Consider the following 18,972-nt stretch of genomic DNA (forward strand, 5'->3'; position numbering starts at 1 on the left):
GTATGGCCTGCAGTAGCGATGAAGATGAAGATCTCCACCTGGGAAAGAAAGAAGAAACACTCTTGCTTCTTCCCCATTCCCGCTCCCAGAGTCCACCAGCGGTAGACAGACGTGCACGAGGCATAGCCTGTAGCTCTGCACGTCAGGAGGCGGTGTGAGTTATATGGATTCTTATGGTCAAAAAGAGCAGTGGAAGGACAGGGGAGAAGTCCAACCAAAGGCATAACGTTTAGGCTTAAATGGGACAACTCATAACAAACAATTCTCCTCTCACACAGACAGTTCCTGCAGTGAGTCAAAAACAGAGAACAATTTATTCATAGGACTGGCATGGCTCTCTTATTCCTCCTGTGCCCTTTCAAATAGGAAAAAAAACCCCAAAGCATACCATTCTAAAATATGAAACTTCTGTTTTGATTTTAGGAGCTGCCTAACACAGGAGACTGGCAACAACATAACAAGCTTCTCATCTGTACATCAACAGCTATGCTTCATGTTTCATTAAATATATGAAGACTTGGGAAGCTCAAGTCCCTATGAAATGTATCCTCTGATGATTAAGCTTATTTTTAGCTTAGTTCACAAAGTACAGAAGACTTTCAGAAAACAAAGTAATGCAACCTTAGCAGTATAGACTTCTGACAAAACTATCAACAAAAAACCTAACCCTGTTGCCAAGAGAGGAACATCAAAATAAAGGTGTCTCATTCTAACTGTCGCACCCCTGAAAGACATGTGTGAGAGCATGGAAAGTGCACGCTGGTTTTGCAGTCCCTAGTCCCTCGTCGGGAGCTCAGGAGTGGTAGCAAACACTGGGCTCTTCGGAGCACTGCAGAGGAGGGAGCTCCATGTTTTCAAAGACATTTAATGAAAAAAATGAGGCTGAAATAATTTCTCCTTAAGAATATCATTGCTAATTAGCCTAGAGTTTCTTTCCCCCACGTCATAAGATACGATGACATACTCTTCTCCTTAGCACTCATTCATGTTCTCAGGAAAAGGGATCCATTATTATATTACTGTATAAGAACATACACATATACACTTTTCATAAATTCACCTAGAGAAGATACAACTGGCTCTGTGTGAGCTGAAAACATTGCTGCCATCTCTTCTGCAATGAATATTTGTGTTTGCAGCAGCTAAGGCGCTCATGGGAAACAAAGGGCTCGCTCATTGTCTGCAGCAGAGTCCTCTCTCATCGCCCTGCCAGCGCTCCATCCATGCTCAGAGCCGCTCTTGTCTTCAAAAGTACATTAGTCCATTGTTTTGCTTTAACACACTGGAGTAACCATCCTCTAGCATATTATTCTTTCTGCTTTTTGGCAGAGAGAAAGGAAAACATAACAAAATGCCCAAGATCACACTCAACATTTGAAGGAGAAAGGACAGCGTAACGCAACACCCCAAAGACAGCAGCGGCAGGGGATGAGCTGTTACTGCCACAACCCCAGGGAAGACTTGGCATGTGGACGTCTTACCAGAGGCAGCAAGAGACTTGGTCTTTCAAGGAGGACGGGGTGGTCCTGCCAGGCAGCTGTGTCAGCTCAGCAGAGGGCTCTTTTATGTCATTGAACTTTAAAGGAACAAAATGCCACATTGAAAAGAAAATAACTAGTAAAATAGAATCAAAGTACCTTGGATAGTGCATGAAATGTGGTGAGAATTATTTTTAATGGTTTGGTATAAGCGATGGTCCATCTAAAGTATAACCTCTACTTATGTCAAATGAAATTGTCATAATCAGGCTGCATTAAAACCAGAACAAAATAACAAAAAACCGAAATCAAAACAAAGGAAAAAAATCCCCAGAAAACACAAGTAATAACACCCTGAATTCTTTCTCAAGTATAAGTAACACCTTTGGAGTTATTTTTAGTTAAATCATTAGCCCCCAACCTTTGACCTGACATTTTGGGCACTTAACATGTCACCAGTCAGAAAAAAAGCTATAATTAAAACTTTCAGCCAATGAAACAAGTAAGTAGGGCAACAGCATTATGTGTGAGACCACTCTGCAGCCTGATGACACAATCCATTATCTATGCAATACTGCTTCATCTTCTTGGAGCTTTTTCCCTGAATAAGTTACATAATTAGCTGATTTTAAAATTAAGATTACTTCTGAATGGAGAGAATATTTTAATTATGCTTTTAACAAAGAGAAATGAGGGAAAGCAAGCTAGGAGATGAGACGGTGGAGGAGTCCCCTTTCACCTAAAGGTGGATAATGATCGCATCTTAGGATGCGGAACTACATTATAGTGATACAGTACTAAGCTGTTTAACCCCAGCAGACTGAAACAGATTGACTGGGAGCAGTTTACCATTCACGGAAACACAAAGCGTTACGTTCAGGCATCAGTCAGGACCACATTCAGCTTTTGCCATTTCTGAAGAGTGCAGAAGAATAAAGGAATGACTAAACCAAAATAAATCTTCAGTTTTAAGATGATAGGCCCAAACATTTCACAAGCTGAAATGTGAAATGATAGGCTGAGATTGCTTGTAGTAGCAGAGGACTTGATTCAGAAATCTTCCATATTCATTCCCTCAGGCCTGTATTTTAAGAGTCATGTGAGGGTAACACATTCCTGTATTCTTGTCAAATAAAACAACAGTAACACACTACGGAATATGTAACTGATAATTTAATATATCACAAAAATAATGCTGATGCCTAATTTTGAAAGGTAATATTCAGAGGCTGTATCCAAGCCATTCACAACTCCACTTCTTATGACAAGTAATGGCCATAGAATGAGCAATAAATGTCACTAATTTTTCATATCAGAATTCTGGTAAAGCACAGAAAGAGATTTGTGCATAGGCTGGTAAATTTTAAAGACAATTTTGCTTTACCTACAAAATTCTGTTGACAGGCAATACGTTTATGAGGAAATTCACTGTCAGAGTGCCAGAACAGAATAGATGTAGATTTACCTAACTCCTGGAAGTTTGAGATTACAACCTACATTCCAGCAGGGTTTTTTTATGCTTTGAAAAACCATTGAAAAATTCAACACTGAAGACAGCTTCTGCTCAAAGGAGGTTCAGCATCGGGGGAAGGGGGGGGGGGGAAGGAGTACTACAAACTGACCTGAGATACCTTACATACAGAAAAGGGTTTTGCAAATACAAATGAAATGACAATGCACAAGAAACCAGAAAGTGGGTTAAAAAAAAATCTTGTTTTCAAGACGTGACAAAAACACCTTTGTTGAGGATGTGCATATATCTTAATGTAATACTTTTAATAGTATTGACTGCCACTAACTTTAAATTCTGCATTTCATAGAAATCTAAGGGAGATGCTTTCAGAAGGGCTCAGAATGGAAGAAATGCTACTCCCAGGAGGGCACAGTTGTCAGCTGCAGTGGAAGCAAGAGCAAGACTGTCACTGGGCACCTTCAATATGTACAGAGTGCTGCAACAACACAGATTAATCATTGAAAGCTGTCATTATCTAATGATAATGATATCAGTTTATGATATCAGTTGACCAATGGAAAAATTGAGGCAAAAAAGAAAAAACAATGCAAGAAATGGCACATTCAAGTTACTAACATTAAAGGCAGAGTTGTCAATTTTCAAACAATTTCCATTCCTTAAGATCACTACACCCACTGAAGCTGGTTCCCTCAAAAAACAAAACAGCTTACTGCATCATAGCCGTTATTTCCATAGCAAACTGTCCAAACACATCAGGATAATCAAGACATATAGACTGAAAAATCCCTACAGATATCTCTGTATACCTTATTCCTCCATACCAATAGAGGAGGTGCGTTTTTTTTAGTGTTCCCTCTCTGAAGCAGGAACACTAAAACAGTTAAAAACCTATCCATCAATAAGCATTTCAGAGCAGATTAAGGAAGCCCAGAGCTATTCAATTTAATCATCAAAGCACAACATTGCTTTTCTGTTTTTTTTGCTTCCTATGAGTGATGCATCAGATGTATCACTTGATCTTGTCTTTCAGGCTCATGACTCCACAGCAAGTAATGTCAAATAGCTGTATGTAAGCACACACATCACAAAAACATCAGCCTAGGCAAACAAACAAAAGGAAGACACAATTACTGATATCAACCTCAATATTCTTATCAATCCATTCATACCCAAGCCACCAGCATCTCTACCAGGCAAAAGTATATCATTAACAGCTGATATTAAAAGAATCTGATATGGACTTTGAAATGCTTGCCTGTGATGAACTACTTCAAAGTTGAGTCGTCTCAATGCCATATAACATTGATGAGATTGGCAGAAAAGATCTGAGATATACTTAATATAAAATGCAGAGACCAAAAAACAGGGCAATAAGTACAAAGTACATACTTTGCCTTTGATCCTAAATCATCTACGTTTGTTAGCCTTGAGGACACTGTGAAGGTGCTGATGTTTTTAGGGAAGGTCCTTGTCAGGGTGGTTTGAAGGCCACCACCTTCAGGACATCTGCTCCCCTCACTGCTCCAGTGCCAAGAAGTTTAATTAAATCTACTGCCTTTTTTTGTGGAGTTGCTACTCGTTTTCTCTTTTTTTTTTGGAATAACAAGTTTAGGTTATGGTTAAAGGCACTAACCCCATGGCACATGACAATTTCATGTTTTATTAAAATTGAAACAGGACAAGCTGCTGCCAAAGGCCTGATCCTGCAGCCTTCAAACGTTTAAATTTCCTACTGCTTCAGTGCAAGAACACCACAATAAATAGCTTGTATTTAATCTAGCAGTGACAGCCTGCTCTGCTTCGTCTCACTGCTGCTCCTCTACTGTAGTTCTGTGGTAGTAAGACAGACTTGTAAGCCTGAAATGACTTTACATTTTCAAAACAGTGAATTTTGAATGATCAAAGAACCTGACACAAAATCCCGGGAAGGAACCTGTGACTCAGGGAACATTTGGGATAGATCTTGTTCTCGGCGTACACACATCATTACCATTAACATGAACGTGCATCGTGCCCATCAAAGACAGAAAAGGAACTTAGTGACATGCCATCCTACAGATGAATTACAGCAGCAGGAAAATCAACTCAAGAAAAGTACTTTAAACCTAATTACATTACTGAAAGGTCAGACAGGACTCATTCTGAAATGCTGGCATGTTTGAAATCTTGCTGTACTTCCATTAGCTGCAGCTACTCCAAGAGCCATAGGATTAACCAGGGACCAATGCAAACCTAGTTTAAGCTAAGTGACATGTTTTACACCCTACACTACAGAGCAGATGTCCAAACTATGCAAGGATACACATACCTACATGCAGCTGACATGATGAACTGTCTCTAGCAACGCAAACACAACTCTGACCTAAGTAAGCATCTTATTTTTTGCAATCAGTCTCACGGCATCCCCATTGCATATCTGTGACAGCATAGGACCAAAATAACCTGCAGTATCTACAGTCAGAACATTCACACATCTTTGTATGTGAGAGCATGACTAAACAAATCTGTTCAATAAAGATCAGGTTCCTCCCATGCAGCTATAACAAAAACAAGATAACAGATTTACCAAATAACTCCCTCATTGATAAGATGAAATAAAAGAGGTTTACACAACGCACTGAAAATAAAAGCAGTGTGGAGGTGCTAAATATCATTGTAACTGCTTTATCGGTGTTCCCAAATAACTTAGAAGTATTGATGTTTGTGCTGGTTTTGGCTGGGATAGAGTTAATTTTCTGCAGAGGAGCTTTTACCCTTCTGATTCTCTCCCCCATTCCACCAGGACAGCGAGCCAATGGCTGTGTGGGGCTTAGCTGCCAGCAAACTAAGTTAAGCAACTGCTTAGTTAAACCACAACAACGTTACAGGAATACAGAAATACAGCTTATACTCCACCTGTTCTAAACAGCTCATTCAGCCCTGGAATAATGGAAAAGCTTTTAAACAGAAAAGATTTTAAACTCCTTTCTTGTGAAATCTATTGGCTTTCATCAGTAATCAATATAACGTTAAGAATTCTCTGTAGTATCGAATGTTTTTTGAGTTTCATAGAAAGCAGTTTGATTAACTTATTATGAAATTTAGGAAGGAACTCGCCAGCTGCAGAAGGCCAGCCCCAGCAGGCTGAAGGGAGCACTGTCTTCCAGGGACTGGGCATCTTCCAGCGTAGGAAAGAGGATGCATATCAGAAGAATGCAGGGAAAAGAATAAAGCAACGAAAGGACAAATCCGTGGTACAAGATGAAATGATGAGGTTTTGCACATCTCAGCTGAAGGCTCATTAAATAGGTCTGACTTCAATAAATGCAGAAATAAATACAGTGTTTCCTAGAAATACCAGTGATTGTAAAACTTGAAACCAAAGTACATGCACTTTTTTTTCCTAGGACACTCTCTTTTTTTCAGCACAAAATGTGGTTTGGGAGAGGTACAAGGATTTTTTTGCAGAGCGCACCAGCCTGTGCTCTCCCCAACACCTGCCCTGCCCAGCCCCCCGTCAGGGTAGGTCCCAGGTTCACTCTTTGGGCAATCGTGCTCCCCTTTTCTGTGATGCTTCCATCCCCACGGTTATTTGCTTTTCTAAAAGACCAAAATTGCTTTTTACACTTACCCTAAAATGAAAGGCAGCTGTAAAACCCACCAGTCCTGGAAGGTTTAACACAAGTCAGTGCAATATATTTAGCCTCACCTTTGCCTAAGCACGGTGGTGTGTGGCAGCAAACAAGGCTGTACATGTTTAGCAGCACTTGTTCAGTGCAAAGGCCTTTGAAATTCAGCCCAGGGTGTGCAGCATCTGTTAGGAGCCATTATAAAAATTGGCAACTCTACAAACCCAGGATTTGTTTTTCAAATAAAAGTAATTTAACTGTTCGGTAAATAAAAAACCAAGAATTCATTCAGCAGTTTTCTAATGCCCTCGGACCAATCGAGAACCGCAGCAGCCAGGTCTGGGCAGCCTTCCCAGCACCTCTCACATTGAGGGCAGGAGGCAACATCTTGCCCTTCGTCAACCTTCCGAACAAACTATTTTAATCACAAAGTTCTTTGCAGCCCTAAATAAGTTCTGTTATCCCCCGTTTCTGGATTTTGCTCTTGGCCTTCTTACCATGGGAAAGCACCCCCGTTTTGCCCTCTGACTTTCCAGCTGCTTCCTATAGCCCACAGAAGGCAAGCACATCTTTCCATTCTCTTTATGTAGCTGCTGAGCCCCTCTCCCTGGGAGGTCACCTTCCTCTGGAGAAGTCTCCCCTGCAACCAGGCAGCACCAATAAATGCCACCCCAGTATTCTGCCTTCACCTGTACTGCAGGAAAACCTTTTCCATAATTTTTAAAGTTTCCTCCCTGAAGTGCTCCTTTGCACAGCGGCACAGCCCCTCCTTCCCTGCAGAGCCACGTCATCCCAGCGTTCCCAGTGCCAAAGCCTCCAAATGCACTTGTATTGGCACATCCCAAAAGGCGTGGCCTGATACAGGTAATTATTTCTTCCACCCTCGAAGGGCTGTTGTGTGGATTAGCAAGGTAACTTTTGTAAAACGCCCAGAATGTACAAAGTGCTATGTAAGCACTAAGGATTATTAATTATTAGAGACTAAAGTGCTTTGAACCATTCCATGGTGATGTGATGGGAGGGAAAAAAAAGAAAATAAAAAGTTAGTTACCAGTGCTATGCCCCAGGAGCAAGCGTCACTTCTTGCGCAGAACAGCAGCCGCATTTCTTAGTCTGTTCCACCTGCACACCCTGTACCCATGGGTTTATTGTGACTATCTGGATCTAACATGCTCTGACCTGACACATCCCAGTCTTCACAGACACCACGCATTAACAATTCAGAGAATTGTTCAGCTGCACCTTGAGTCGCAACAATTGCTCCCAACTAAGCAGTAAATTAATTCTTCGTAAAATCATTCCTTTTTAATAGGCATGAAACATTAGTCCAGCTAACCACGTTCTTTAACCACATTTCTAAATACGTTTCCAGTTTAACTGGTTTTTTAACTGGAACATTTCTCACTGACATCTTCCTTAGCTGCTAGAGAAAAGAGGACGTGCGGAGCACAGGACCGGGGGCCGGAAGCTCAGTGCCTGGGACCAACTCTGGGCTGATCCAGGCACAGCCACAGCACACCATCCCTGCCTTACTTGTCTTCTATACAAGCAGAAATTGATATACCACTATTAAAGGAGACAGACTTTGGTGCATATTTGTAAAGTTCAGGGAAGAGATGAAGCCTTGCGTGAAAGCAAATGTTGTTCTGCAATATATGTTACCTGGCACAGAGACCCCTTAATGCTGCAAGAAATGAAGGCATGCAAAATATAGGATGTTAATTTTTGCATACTCAAAACAAATTAGCTTTGGGAGAATGTTACCAGGAAACCCATTTAACTGCTGCCCTATCAATTAAATACTCTATTCTCACATATTTGATTGTCAAGCTGGTGTGATCAAGTCATCAGATGCTGGATAAGGATTTTCGATTCAGGGGCTCTATGCCCTGCTTCTGCTGCCTTGGTGAACTCACCAAAGTTGCTCTCCCAATCCCCATGTCTGTTTCAACTTATAAAATTGAAATAATTACACTGATCTCTCCTGTAGCAGACTTTGAGATCTGCTTATGGAAAGTGCCAGATGAAGGTGAAATACTACTATTATACATAACCTGATTTCTCTTGAGTCTGTTCCAGCTGCAAACTGAGCCGCCCCAAAGTTCTTAAGCATCTTTTGGTCCTCTTCAACAACAGCTTGGTAAAACCATACTGCAATACTCTCAAAACCAGTAGATGTACTTTTTTTTTCAATTAACAAATCACACCACTTGCCACTTTAATTGTATCCAGGAAACACAGATCTTGACTGTAAAAATGGCAAAAGGTAAAAAAATAATGAATTGACGGTACCCTTTCTCGACATACAAACGAAGAAAACTGAGATCAGCACATGCTGCAAAATCATGACAGACTGCACTCCAGAGGAGCACAAAGATGAGCCAGCACTATGCAACTCATTTATCTAGGGATTAGTCAGAGGTCACTCCTGCAATAGTTTAGGAAAGCTCATTGCTTAGCTACCAGCAGGACACCTCACATGAACTCTAGCTTCCAGCTATGCCCATACTTAACCTTTTTGTTGCCTAAAAATAATCACTGCTCATACAAGTAGGCCTCTGATGTTACATCAAGTTGATTACCCCACCTGCTGTCTTGTACCCCTAACACCAAAAAGTGTCAACCCAAAGCATAAGAGACTATTCCAGAAGTATCTGTTCTCACCAGAAAGGACAATTTCCCTTTTCACCCTAATTGTAACAACAGAACCCTAAAAGTACCATCTCTTTTCAAGGTAAGTATTTAATTTAAAATGTCATATGTCAAAGCCATAAGTCAAAGAAGGCCGCTGTATGTTTGTACAGTACCCACCACAGCAGGCTTTCATTTCATAACCGGATGCAGATCCGTGACGGGTTGTTAATCATCCCCCTCGCAACTTCTGCCAGGGGAGAATAGAGCATCCATTTATCAGACACTCAGAAGCACAGCAGCAGCTGATCAAACATGCATTTTAATAAGAGGACATCATCTTAGGATGCCTGGGATAACTGGAGACTGTCAGTCAAGGTGCTTTCAAAACACCTACTCAACAGCTCACCAAGCTTCCTTTTGAACAAAAAGTGATAGAAAAAAACCTTCCTGTAGCTGAGGGCCATCAGACACACGCCGAAAATCTGACAAAACCGAGAGGCAGTCTACTTATTAAAGGTAATTTAATGAAAAAGATACACACTAACATTGAATAAATCATAGAATTATAGACTAAATCATTATACTTTGTCCAAACAGAAAAAGCAAAACTTTGGAGACTGACACTTTAAACACTGTTGCTTTCCAACCTGATATTCATTGAATTTTATAGGGATCTCATCAGCATGTAATTGTTTGCAAATGTTACTTTCAACTTGCACTTTGCTAGACGACTTTACTAATTAATCAGAAGGAAATCTCCAAGTTAATTCATTAAATTGAAAAGCACTGAACTCTGCTGTATCTGTCATCAATCATAAGTAGAATGGAACAAGCCAGACCAAGAAAGTCTTGATAAAAAAATACATTATCTTAATTACTGCAATATAGCCTCACTAGGCAGGGGAAGGGATCCTGTGCAAGAGTGATTTAGAACTTCTTTTCTGAATAGTGTTAGGAAACTGATAATCATAAGTCTCATACATTGATGCAATTCTTAACAGTTTCAAGAGTATAATCAACACCTGGTTATTGCAAACCATAGAATTAAAAATGGAGGTTTCTACTGAATATTACAAAGAAAATGAACTGCATCTGCTGATGGCTCCTACAGAAGATGTAATGCTTTAATAAAAAATAAAAAAAAAATCAAATACTTGCCAACTGATGCTTTGCCTCAATTTTCATAGTTACCACAGAGGGGTAACTGTGAGGATTGAGCGTCTTTTTGTTAATAATTTGGAAATACTGACTTACAGAAGTGGTACGCATTGTAGTTTAAAGGGTTCAACACATGCTAAACACCCACATGCTGACATTGTGGTTTATATTTCTGAGACAAAAGTAAGTTCTTCAATAATAATTTACTTCCTTTTAACTTCCTTCAATAATAATTTAATTCCTTTAACTACTTCCACTCATCTGCTTTAAACACTGTCCTGAACCTGTATACATTTGCTCAACAGCAGCAAGCTATCCATGAACAATACATTGCCTATCTGTGAGAAGAGAGACCTGAGAGTGCAGGTCCCAGCGCTTTCCAAAAGTACAGCTTGTTACAGCTGTTCCTACAGAACTACAGCAACCCCCAAACCACTCTGCACGGAAGCCCTGAGGCAGAGTGAGCCCCTCGGACAGGTCCCCATCCGACCAATCCTCCCTGGGATCCACCTCCCGCTGGGACACGCTTGCAGGTGGATCTCCTCCCACTCAGACAGAGGAAGAGATCTGCTCTGGAACCCTTTACACCTATGGTCTGGAGGGTCATACAACCCAAACCAATAAAGTTATTGGTAAGTATGAGGCACACATAACCCTAAATCTAACAGAATTTAACTACAGTTGTAAAACTAATTCATTGCTTATTTTAGGCACAGCAGAGGAAAGGTGCTGGAAACAAAGCTGTCAGCATGCAGGGTAGCTGTAGGAGGTAGAGACAGAAAAGGAAAAAAGCACGAAGATACAGATGAGAAGGGGAATCGAAGGAGAGAGAGGAGATAGGGTGGAGAAAAAAGAAGAAAAAAAAAAAACAACAGAAATAATAATGCAGAATGAGATTAGTCTTAAAAGAGCTGTGCACATTTTCCAGTGCTGAAAAAGATGAGAAGCTACTGAGCAAACAGTAATCACTTATTACCTCATCAGCTATGGGTAGAGATGAGCCATATTCCTTCTCACTAGCCCTCCACCAGAAACTGGTGTGGATGGCCAAACAGGCACATCACTTCACAGCCACATGTACCACACCTTTGGGCTCTCTCTATGCAGAAAATTTCACATGCAAAGGCATCTTTATGTGCTGCTTTATACTGCAATTAACCCCAAGCAGTTGCTGAATATCAGGTTTTGTGCACAAGCCAGATTAAGTTCCACCCCTGTCATTCCAGTGCCCAACATTTTTGCACTGTATTTCTTTTGAAGACATAATGCAAATATTTAGCGTTCAATCACTAGTTTTCTTGATTGCTGTCATGGGGCATTTTCTTTAGCTGAAGAAGACCACAGAGATCATTCAGTTACAATCATGCATGTGGAAGGAGTTTCTCAGCCACAGCAGATGAGGTAATGAAGCTGGCAAGAACAAATTTGAAATAATTAAATTATAAATTAACCAGAAGACCTAAGGAGTAAATATTTAGAAGAGCTTACTGAAGCCTCATGGATAGGAGCACCACGACTAATTATTCCAGTGATCATTGAAACATGGAGTTAGGAAAGATTTGAAACACAGAAAAATAAATCTCATCAATTACATGCATAAATGCAGATTAATGCCATATGAGTAGCTACTATATGAATATTCAATGCAATTATTAAAGCATTAATGAAATGGTCACAGACAACTTGATTTTCATTTTTAAATAACCATCTGCAGAAATGTAAATCTGCACATTTTTTCTTTAACTTCATTATTCAGGAGTAAAAGGTGATTTGTTCAGAGTGAAAAAAGTATCACCGAAGTTAAAGGGTAGGAGAACTGATTAAGGAATTGGAAACTGCATTAGAAAACAAAATTCAATGAGCAAACCCAGTATGTCCAAATGACAGAAAAAGTTCTTAAACAAGCAAAAAAAAAAAAAAGAGACAAAAGGAAATAAACATTGGGAAACTAAATAAACAATGAAATTGTTACTTCAGTGTAGAGGAATTTTTCTAATTTTCATTGTGTGCTCAGACTTCATTTTGCACCTATGAAAGGACTGTCAGTTATTCATAAAAGAATAACACATTTTTATAACATGCTGTAGACACACAAAGGAATTAATTCATTAATGCAAAAGGATTATTTAAGATCATTTCCATGCTTATGTAACTTCTCATCATGAACTTCTACCGCATCTTATTTGTTGTTATTCAGGATGGCAGAACTGCTAGAGGGCATGACGAGAGCTGAAGAGAAGGCAATTAACACAAAAAGGAAAAACCACAGCAGAAAATCTAGCCAAAATCTTGGCCCCCTTCTGACAGCAGAGAATTCAAATGGTGGCAGATAGAAATCTCCACTGCACAGGCTTCAGCTAACAAGCACACAGAATACAGGCGATCCAGCAATTTGAAATTTCAACACAGGTTAAGAGGTAAGCCCGCTTCAAACAGTGGTTAGAGGCAGCCAGTGGAGAGAGAGCCCCCTCCAACTTCTTACTTCCACTGGTTAATATTAAGAACAAAAATTATGGAAACCTGGATTACATCCATCACTGACATACAACTGCAGGTCACTGTACTGTGGCTCAGACATAAAACAACGCTAATAAATTCTTATTTTGTAAAGCTTTTGGAGGGACTTGACTAGCAAGTCTGTTCAAAACAACAGTGATCTAGATCTGTAAAAGTGATCTAGACTGAAAGAGCCACAATGCAGATGTGACTGTTGTAACACACAGTTTTGCCTTTATATTCCCGTACCAGATTATATGTCTATTTTCTTAGCCAAAAAGAAGTAAGGTGAATACTTCTGCCATTCAACAGTGCAGATGTAGGGTATTTTTGAAACGCTGGCTATTTTGCAATTACCCTAAGCCATGAAATGTTGCACTGTACCATACCGTTTTCTTTTGAAATTATCTATCATGTGGGTATTGTAAATCACCATATTCACATACACAGCTGACCAACTTCACAGCATATGGAGCATTTTGTTCACTCTAGCTTTCATACGGATTCTTAAACGAACAGGTAGCTAATTTCAAAGATTAACATTTTATCATTTTCAACCTATTCTCCCCCTGCCTCACCCTCCTTGCAGTGTGGCTTGAGGGCCATCACAATTAATCCAGAGATCTGCCACTGTTTTACTTGATTAATTTGATCATGGACTGTATTGTCAACAAGGAAAACTGTATCAATAGCTTGCAGTTAACCAGTGAGGATACCAGGAACCATCTTATTAAGCAAAGACCACACAGCAGCCCAAAAGACTTTTATCCTAGGAACAAAATTTTTCAAAAGCTCCTCAAATTGGCAGGCTCTTGGGGTGAAGGGAAAGAAGTTTCTAATAATAGTCCTCCTTGGGTGACAAGTTCACTTTCATGCAATGTTTAAAAAAATGAGGATTTCCTGCACAGCTGTTACAGTGGCCTTAGAGACACTGTTTTCAGGCACTCTGTGCAACCATCCCTCTGCTCTCTCTTAATTCTAGTCAGCAACAGCCACAGGCAGATTATGTAGCTGGGACTTTACCAACACGACTAGGAATCTGTAATAGCACTCATGAGCTGAGTGATATTTTTTTCTGTTGTTAGTATCACACATAAATACGAAACAGTTAAGAATCTGGCACTTTTCCCTTTAAAAATCCACTGATGATTAAAAAGTATCTCCACATTTTGCTAATCAAATTAAAACAACAGAATCTTATAAAGCACTAGGCTAATTTTAGACCTAAATACTGATGAGATCTGTGGTTATTCCCATTACCTGTCAGTGGCCATGATCTCCATGGCATTCATAATGCTTGCCTAACTCAGGCAACTTACCCTCTTGTGAAATGTACTAAGACATTGGATAAAAGACAGATATTGCTAAACATTTCATGAGCTATAAATTAAAGAGAAGGCCACTGGCCAGAAATTTTAAGTCTTATTCCTTTTAGAAAAAGAATGAATTCAAGACTCGCATCTACAAACCTGGCCATCTGCTTATATGCTTCTTCAGCCACTGCAAAGATATGTGGATCCATATCCCCCATATTTTGGCCACTGTACGCATTGATGATATCTTCACCATAGATAGGCAGTTGTTCATAAGGATTTATGGCCACTAAGACGATACCTACAAAGGAAATGAAACAAAAGAAATTATTAATAGTTGTTTCAAAATGAAACAAACAAAAAATGTCTTTAACACCAACTAGTGTTCTAACCTTTCTAAAAATATTAACTAGAGAAGAATAAGGATCTGACATTACTAACTTCAACAGATATTTATTGTGACTACAGTTTTGCATACAAAAAGTATCAGAAGAGTTTACTTCTACCCTGCTTTAGGAAACACATCAGGGACAACTTTTTATTTTTTCTCTCTATCTGACTTTCTAAAGCTAGTATGTGTGAAACAACAAGATTCAGAGTGTGTCAACTCGAAATACAGCCTGCTCAGTGCAGTAAACTAATGTATGTGCATTGTACTTCCCTGTGTTCTACTGTGAATTACAAATGATAATGTAATTTGTGAATTATAACTACTACATGGCCTCGCTGACCGTTAGTTTGGATATATGAAGTGTGTTAACCCTTCAGCCATTATGCTATGCCCAGTAATAACATCTTCAGTTTTTGTAATAAGCAACAAAGTAGAGTCATGGTGTAATTTGGATTCCAGGGCATCTCTGCCAGTCAGACAGGACAACCTCCTGCTTGAAGGGATCAAAAAAAAAAAGATGTAGACGTATTTCATATGGCTGATACACAGGGCTGATAGGGCTGATACATAGCAGTACACAGTCATGGCAGGAAACCAAGTAATTACAACTCTAGAAGGCACCGTAAAACCCTTATCTTATTACATCTGTGCGTATAACTACTTACACCTTCCATTTTCTAGTTTTTCCATCCCAGGTAAACACATATCTGCCTTTTTTAATACCACTCATTACTACAGCATCCCTAAACTCATGCCATCCTTCTACTCTCCCCGCACAGGAAAACCTAGTCTTACTCTGTACATCCTTCCTAGCCACAAAGTGAGATCTCAAATGCTTTTGGTACGATTTTCTTTTTCATGGGAAATGAGGATTGCTCTGCCCACAGGGATGATTTGACAAAGATTACTTACACATTTCTCTCCTGCAGCATTTACAATGGGTAGGGAACATTTATTTGCTCTATGCAGGGGTGAAAACACTGATCACTGCCACATGAGACCCAGCCATGTCAGGCAAACTGTGCTCTCTTGACATGGCAATTCCTGCTCACCTTGACAAGGTGATAAGGCAGGGGGGGCGGGGGGAAGAAACTCCAATTTTAACTGTGGCCATTTTAAAAACAGAATTTCTTCTTACATATATATCTTGGTGCCTAAAAGTGACAATGCAGATGCAGATGGCTGCATAGTGACTACAGCAAGCATGCTACACATGCTCCTTGGATAAACCATCCCTGAAGAATCTGCACCAGAAACATTTCCATAGCACTCAACTCACTTCTGAATTTGCTCAGAAATTCACATGCACAAACTTCCTCAATGCAGATCCCAGCCCTCTGCGCCACGCAGATTACAGTGTTGTGATGTCTATCTAAGAAATTGTCCATGGAAAAGCTGAGAGAAGTGAAAGCATCTACAGTCTGGCACTACTGCTGGGAGCACCATCCCATTTTTAAACCCTGTCATGCATTTATAGATCAAGCACAAACCATAGCAAAAACATTAAACAACAGGATATCTTTCATGAAGAGATCTGAGAGACCTCAATCTCTTTCCTTGAATACATGGCAAGGTTTACGGCTAGACACGCCCATGTAAGAAGAGTCAGTGTTTTTCCATCAGCCATGACTTCTCACTGCAATGACTCAGGAGCTCAAGTGAAAAGTCTCTATAACAATTCATGCCAAGTTCTATTCAATGCTGTAGCAATGAGTCAAAAAAATAAGAGGGGCGTTAAGGAGGGGAAGAGACCTCAGAACTAGCAGACTCGAGGAATATTTTCGGTGTCAGTTTTTAACATCTGCCCTTTGTAACTGTGAAAAAGCAGTAAAAAGTTAAGTAAGGCTGGACCACCAAGCTGAGCCTCTCAGGCTTGTTGGTCTAATCAAAGAGACATTAAAAAAAAGCTGTGCGAGGCTTCAGACAATTCCCTTCTCCTTTTGTCTACGTTGGCAAAAATAAACCCTTTAATTCAAAACAAGCAGCCCCATGACAAGTCTCCAGCATATTAAATCACTTAACTTCAGTAGCGCTCTGTAAAATCAACAAGCAACTACTACCTGGAAATATCCAAAACAAGTGAGTTAGGAATTACACGCTTTCTATGGAACTTTTAAATCACCCTGTCTTCACAGGACTATAATCCAGATTAATTTATATATAAACTTCTTTTTATCAACATTAAAACATTTTTAAAATATCATGAGCCTTCCCAGATCAGATTTACATATGGTTTTGTTCTTACAATTACACTGAATTGAACTCTGGCTACTCTTTTTGCCATTCTTCTTAGCTAATTTTTTTACCTTGAATGTATTCACCCATCTGTGCACAAACGGGATATTAATATAAATAATTTATTAATTTAAAGTTTGCTCTCCTGCATAGCAGGCAGTACTTTATACATCTGAACTAGCTCCCAGTATTAACTGAGTTTTCTCCACAGCCATAGCAGTTTTTCAATGTAAGCATTCAAATTTTCCTTCGTAACTTTTCAATTTCCTTCATTAATTCTTCATTTCATATTCCCAACAGTAAAAGAAAGTTATAAATCACCTCTGAATTGCTGGTGAAAGGCTGACTTGAAATTAAGAAATCAGGAGGTTTTCTGTTTAAAAGTTTGGATTACTTCAAAGTGAAATTTTAAGTAATTTAATATCTATTTGACATATTACACTAAGGACAGCATGGTTGAATTAATTTCGAGTGCGGTGGACATCCATCCATCCCAGTTCTAGTTCTGCTGGTTGAGAATAATGTTACCATAATTCTCTTGGTGGATTAAAGTGTTTTTAATCTCCTTCAGACTAAATCAGCTGGGTTAGCTCAAACCACCTTCACGGGGTATTTAAACTAACCTGGCTAATGTGCGAATCAGATTAAGGATGCAATCACAATTCATTGCCTTACAGCCCTGCCTGGAGAACAATCTTTGCAGAGGGGAAGTAACTTAAGCTCAGGACAGGAACTGATAGCACGGGTTGAAAGGTGAATGGCCATGGCCAAAGGATCAGGTTTTTAGAGGACAACAGGCCAACTTTATTTTCCTTAGCTTATAACGTAACATACATATGCCTACATCCCAAGCTAATAAATCCATAGCACACTGCATTCCTCAGGTCACCAGTTAGTGTTTAAACCTCCTTCATGTACACTTTGACCACCGGGAACCCCCACGCTACTGGATCCACGTGTTTCTAAGAAACCCACACGCAGTTCCCAGAATCATCACTTGAAACTTGTTTGGAAGCAAAACAGCCGACCAAGCTCTGCCATCCCAGGCTCTCTGGCAGACCCATTCCATGAAGAGCTAAAAGCCTTCCAGCCCTATAGGAAACTATAAAACCAGCCAAACCCACAACTAAAGCAGCACTAGTTGTTTTCATGTTTTCCCAGCCATGTTGTTTTCATGTCTTCCCAAACACAGCAAAACAAAACTAGCATACAGCACATTCTTTTTGAAAGCCTCTTAATGGATGCTAAACACAGAGCATATTTGTAAAGCAGCCAAAACACGAACCAGGCAGAGGTAGGTGGTATCAGTAAGCACAAGACCACGAAATTCAGACTTGAAAACCCCTTACAAGTTCAGGCCATGAGACACCAGTTGCATAAAATGTTTCCCCCATGAAGAGCTTTGGCATGGGGGCACTAGGGACAGAAACACAGACAATGTCTGAACTGGGGGAACTGAGGTGGTTTCCCAGTACCAGGACCAGAACATGCACCCTCAGCATGAGGTTGCCCAGAGAGGCTGTGGTATCTCCATCACTGAAGATACTCAAATACTCAGATACTTTGACTGGTCCAAGCCCTGAGCAACCTGATCTAGTCAGACCTGTTTTAAATAGGGAGCTCCACTGAAGACTTCCAGAGGTCTGTTCCAACCTAAATTATTCTGTGCCTCTAGTCATGCTCTGACTGCATGATAGGATGAGACGTGGGTATGAATCATCTCCCACTGCTACAGGAATGAAGGCTGGCTGCAAGCAAAGTGAGGCAAAGTCTGATTCAGTCCCCTGTGGTCTGGACACTGCTGAGAGCAGGACTGGGAGCAGATGCACTCTGCTGAGCATCCACAGATTAGGAGTAGCCAGAGTAAGGAAAAGGTGGCAAGACATTAATGCCTGCAGTCTGCCCATCAGAAGATGTTTAATGTGCTAGTTGCCTTTGCTTTCCATATCCATCACCAGGGGTGGAGCTCTAACAGTGACCAGAAGAGGGAAAATCTGACCCTTGCCGTACTCCTTTTCCTGACCAAGACAGGACAAGGCCTTCAACTGCAAAACACAAATTCCTGCTTCAGACACCTGCAGTCAAGATTAGCTGAGATCTGTCAGGGGCAACTCTGCAACATGACCTCCCTACTCTATAGTTTGTGAAGTAGTGCAAAATACAATGAAATTACAAACAGCAAGCC

The 18,972-nt window shown here is 40.2% G+C and overlaps 1 protein-coding gene across 1 annotated transcript in view; it reads right to left on the bottom strand.

Moving 5' to 3' along the window:
• Positions 1-18,972, bottom strand: part of MYO5A (myosin VA) — a gene marked incomplete at both ends in the record, with an annotated part of 101,240 nt that overhangs the window by 58,955 nt on the left and 23,313 nt on the right. The window contains one exon of the mRNA XM_082005200.1: positions 14,318-14,462. Within this exon, the coding sequence (XP_081861326.1) occupies positions 14,318-14,462 (145 nt within the window). The remainder of the gene's footprint in view (positions 1-14,317; positions 14,463-18,972) is intronic.

Source organism: Phaethon aethereus (genome assembly GCF_964289735.1).
Source record: "Phaethon aethereus genome assembly, chromosome: 12".
NCBI classification, from domain to species: domain Eukaryota; kingdom Metazoa; phylum Chordata; class Aves; order Phaethontiformes; family Phaethontidae; genus Phaethon; species Phaethon aethereus.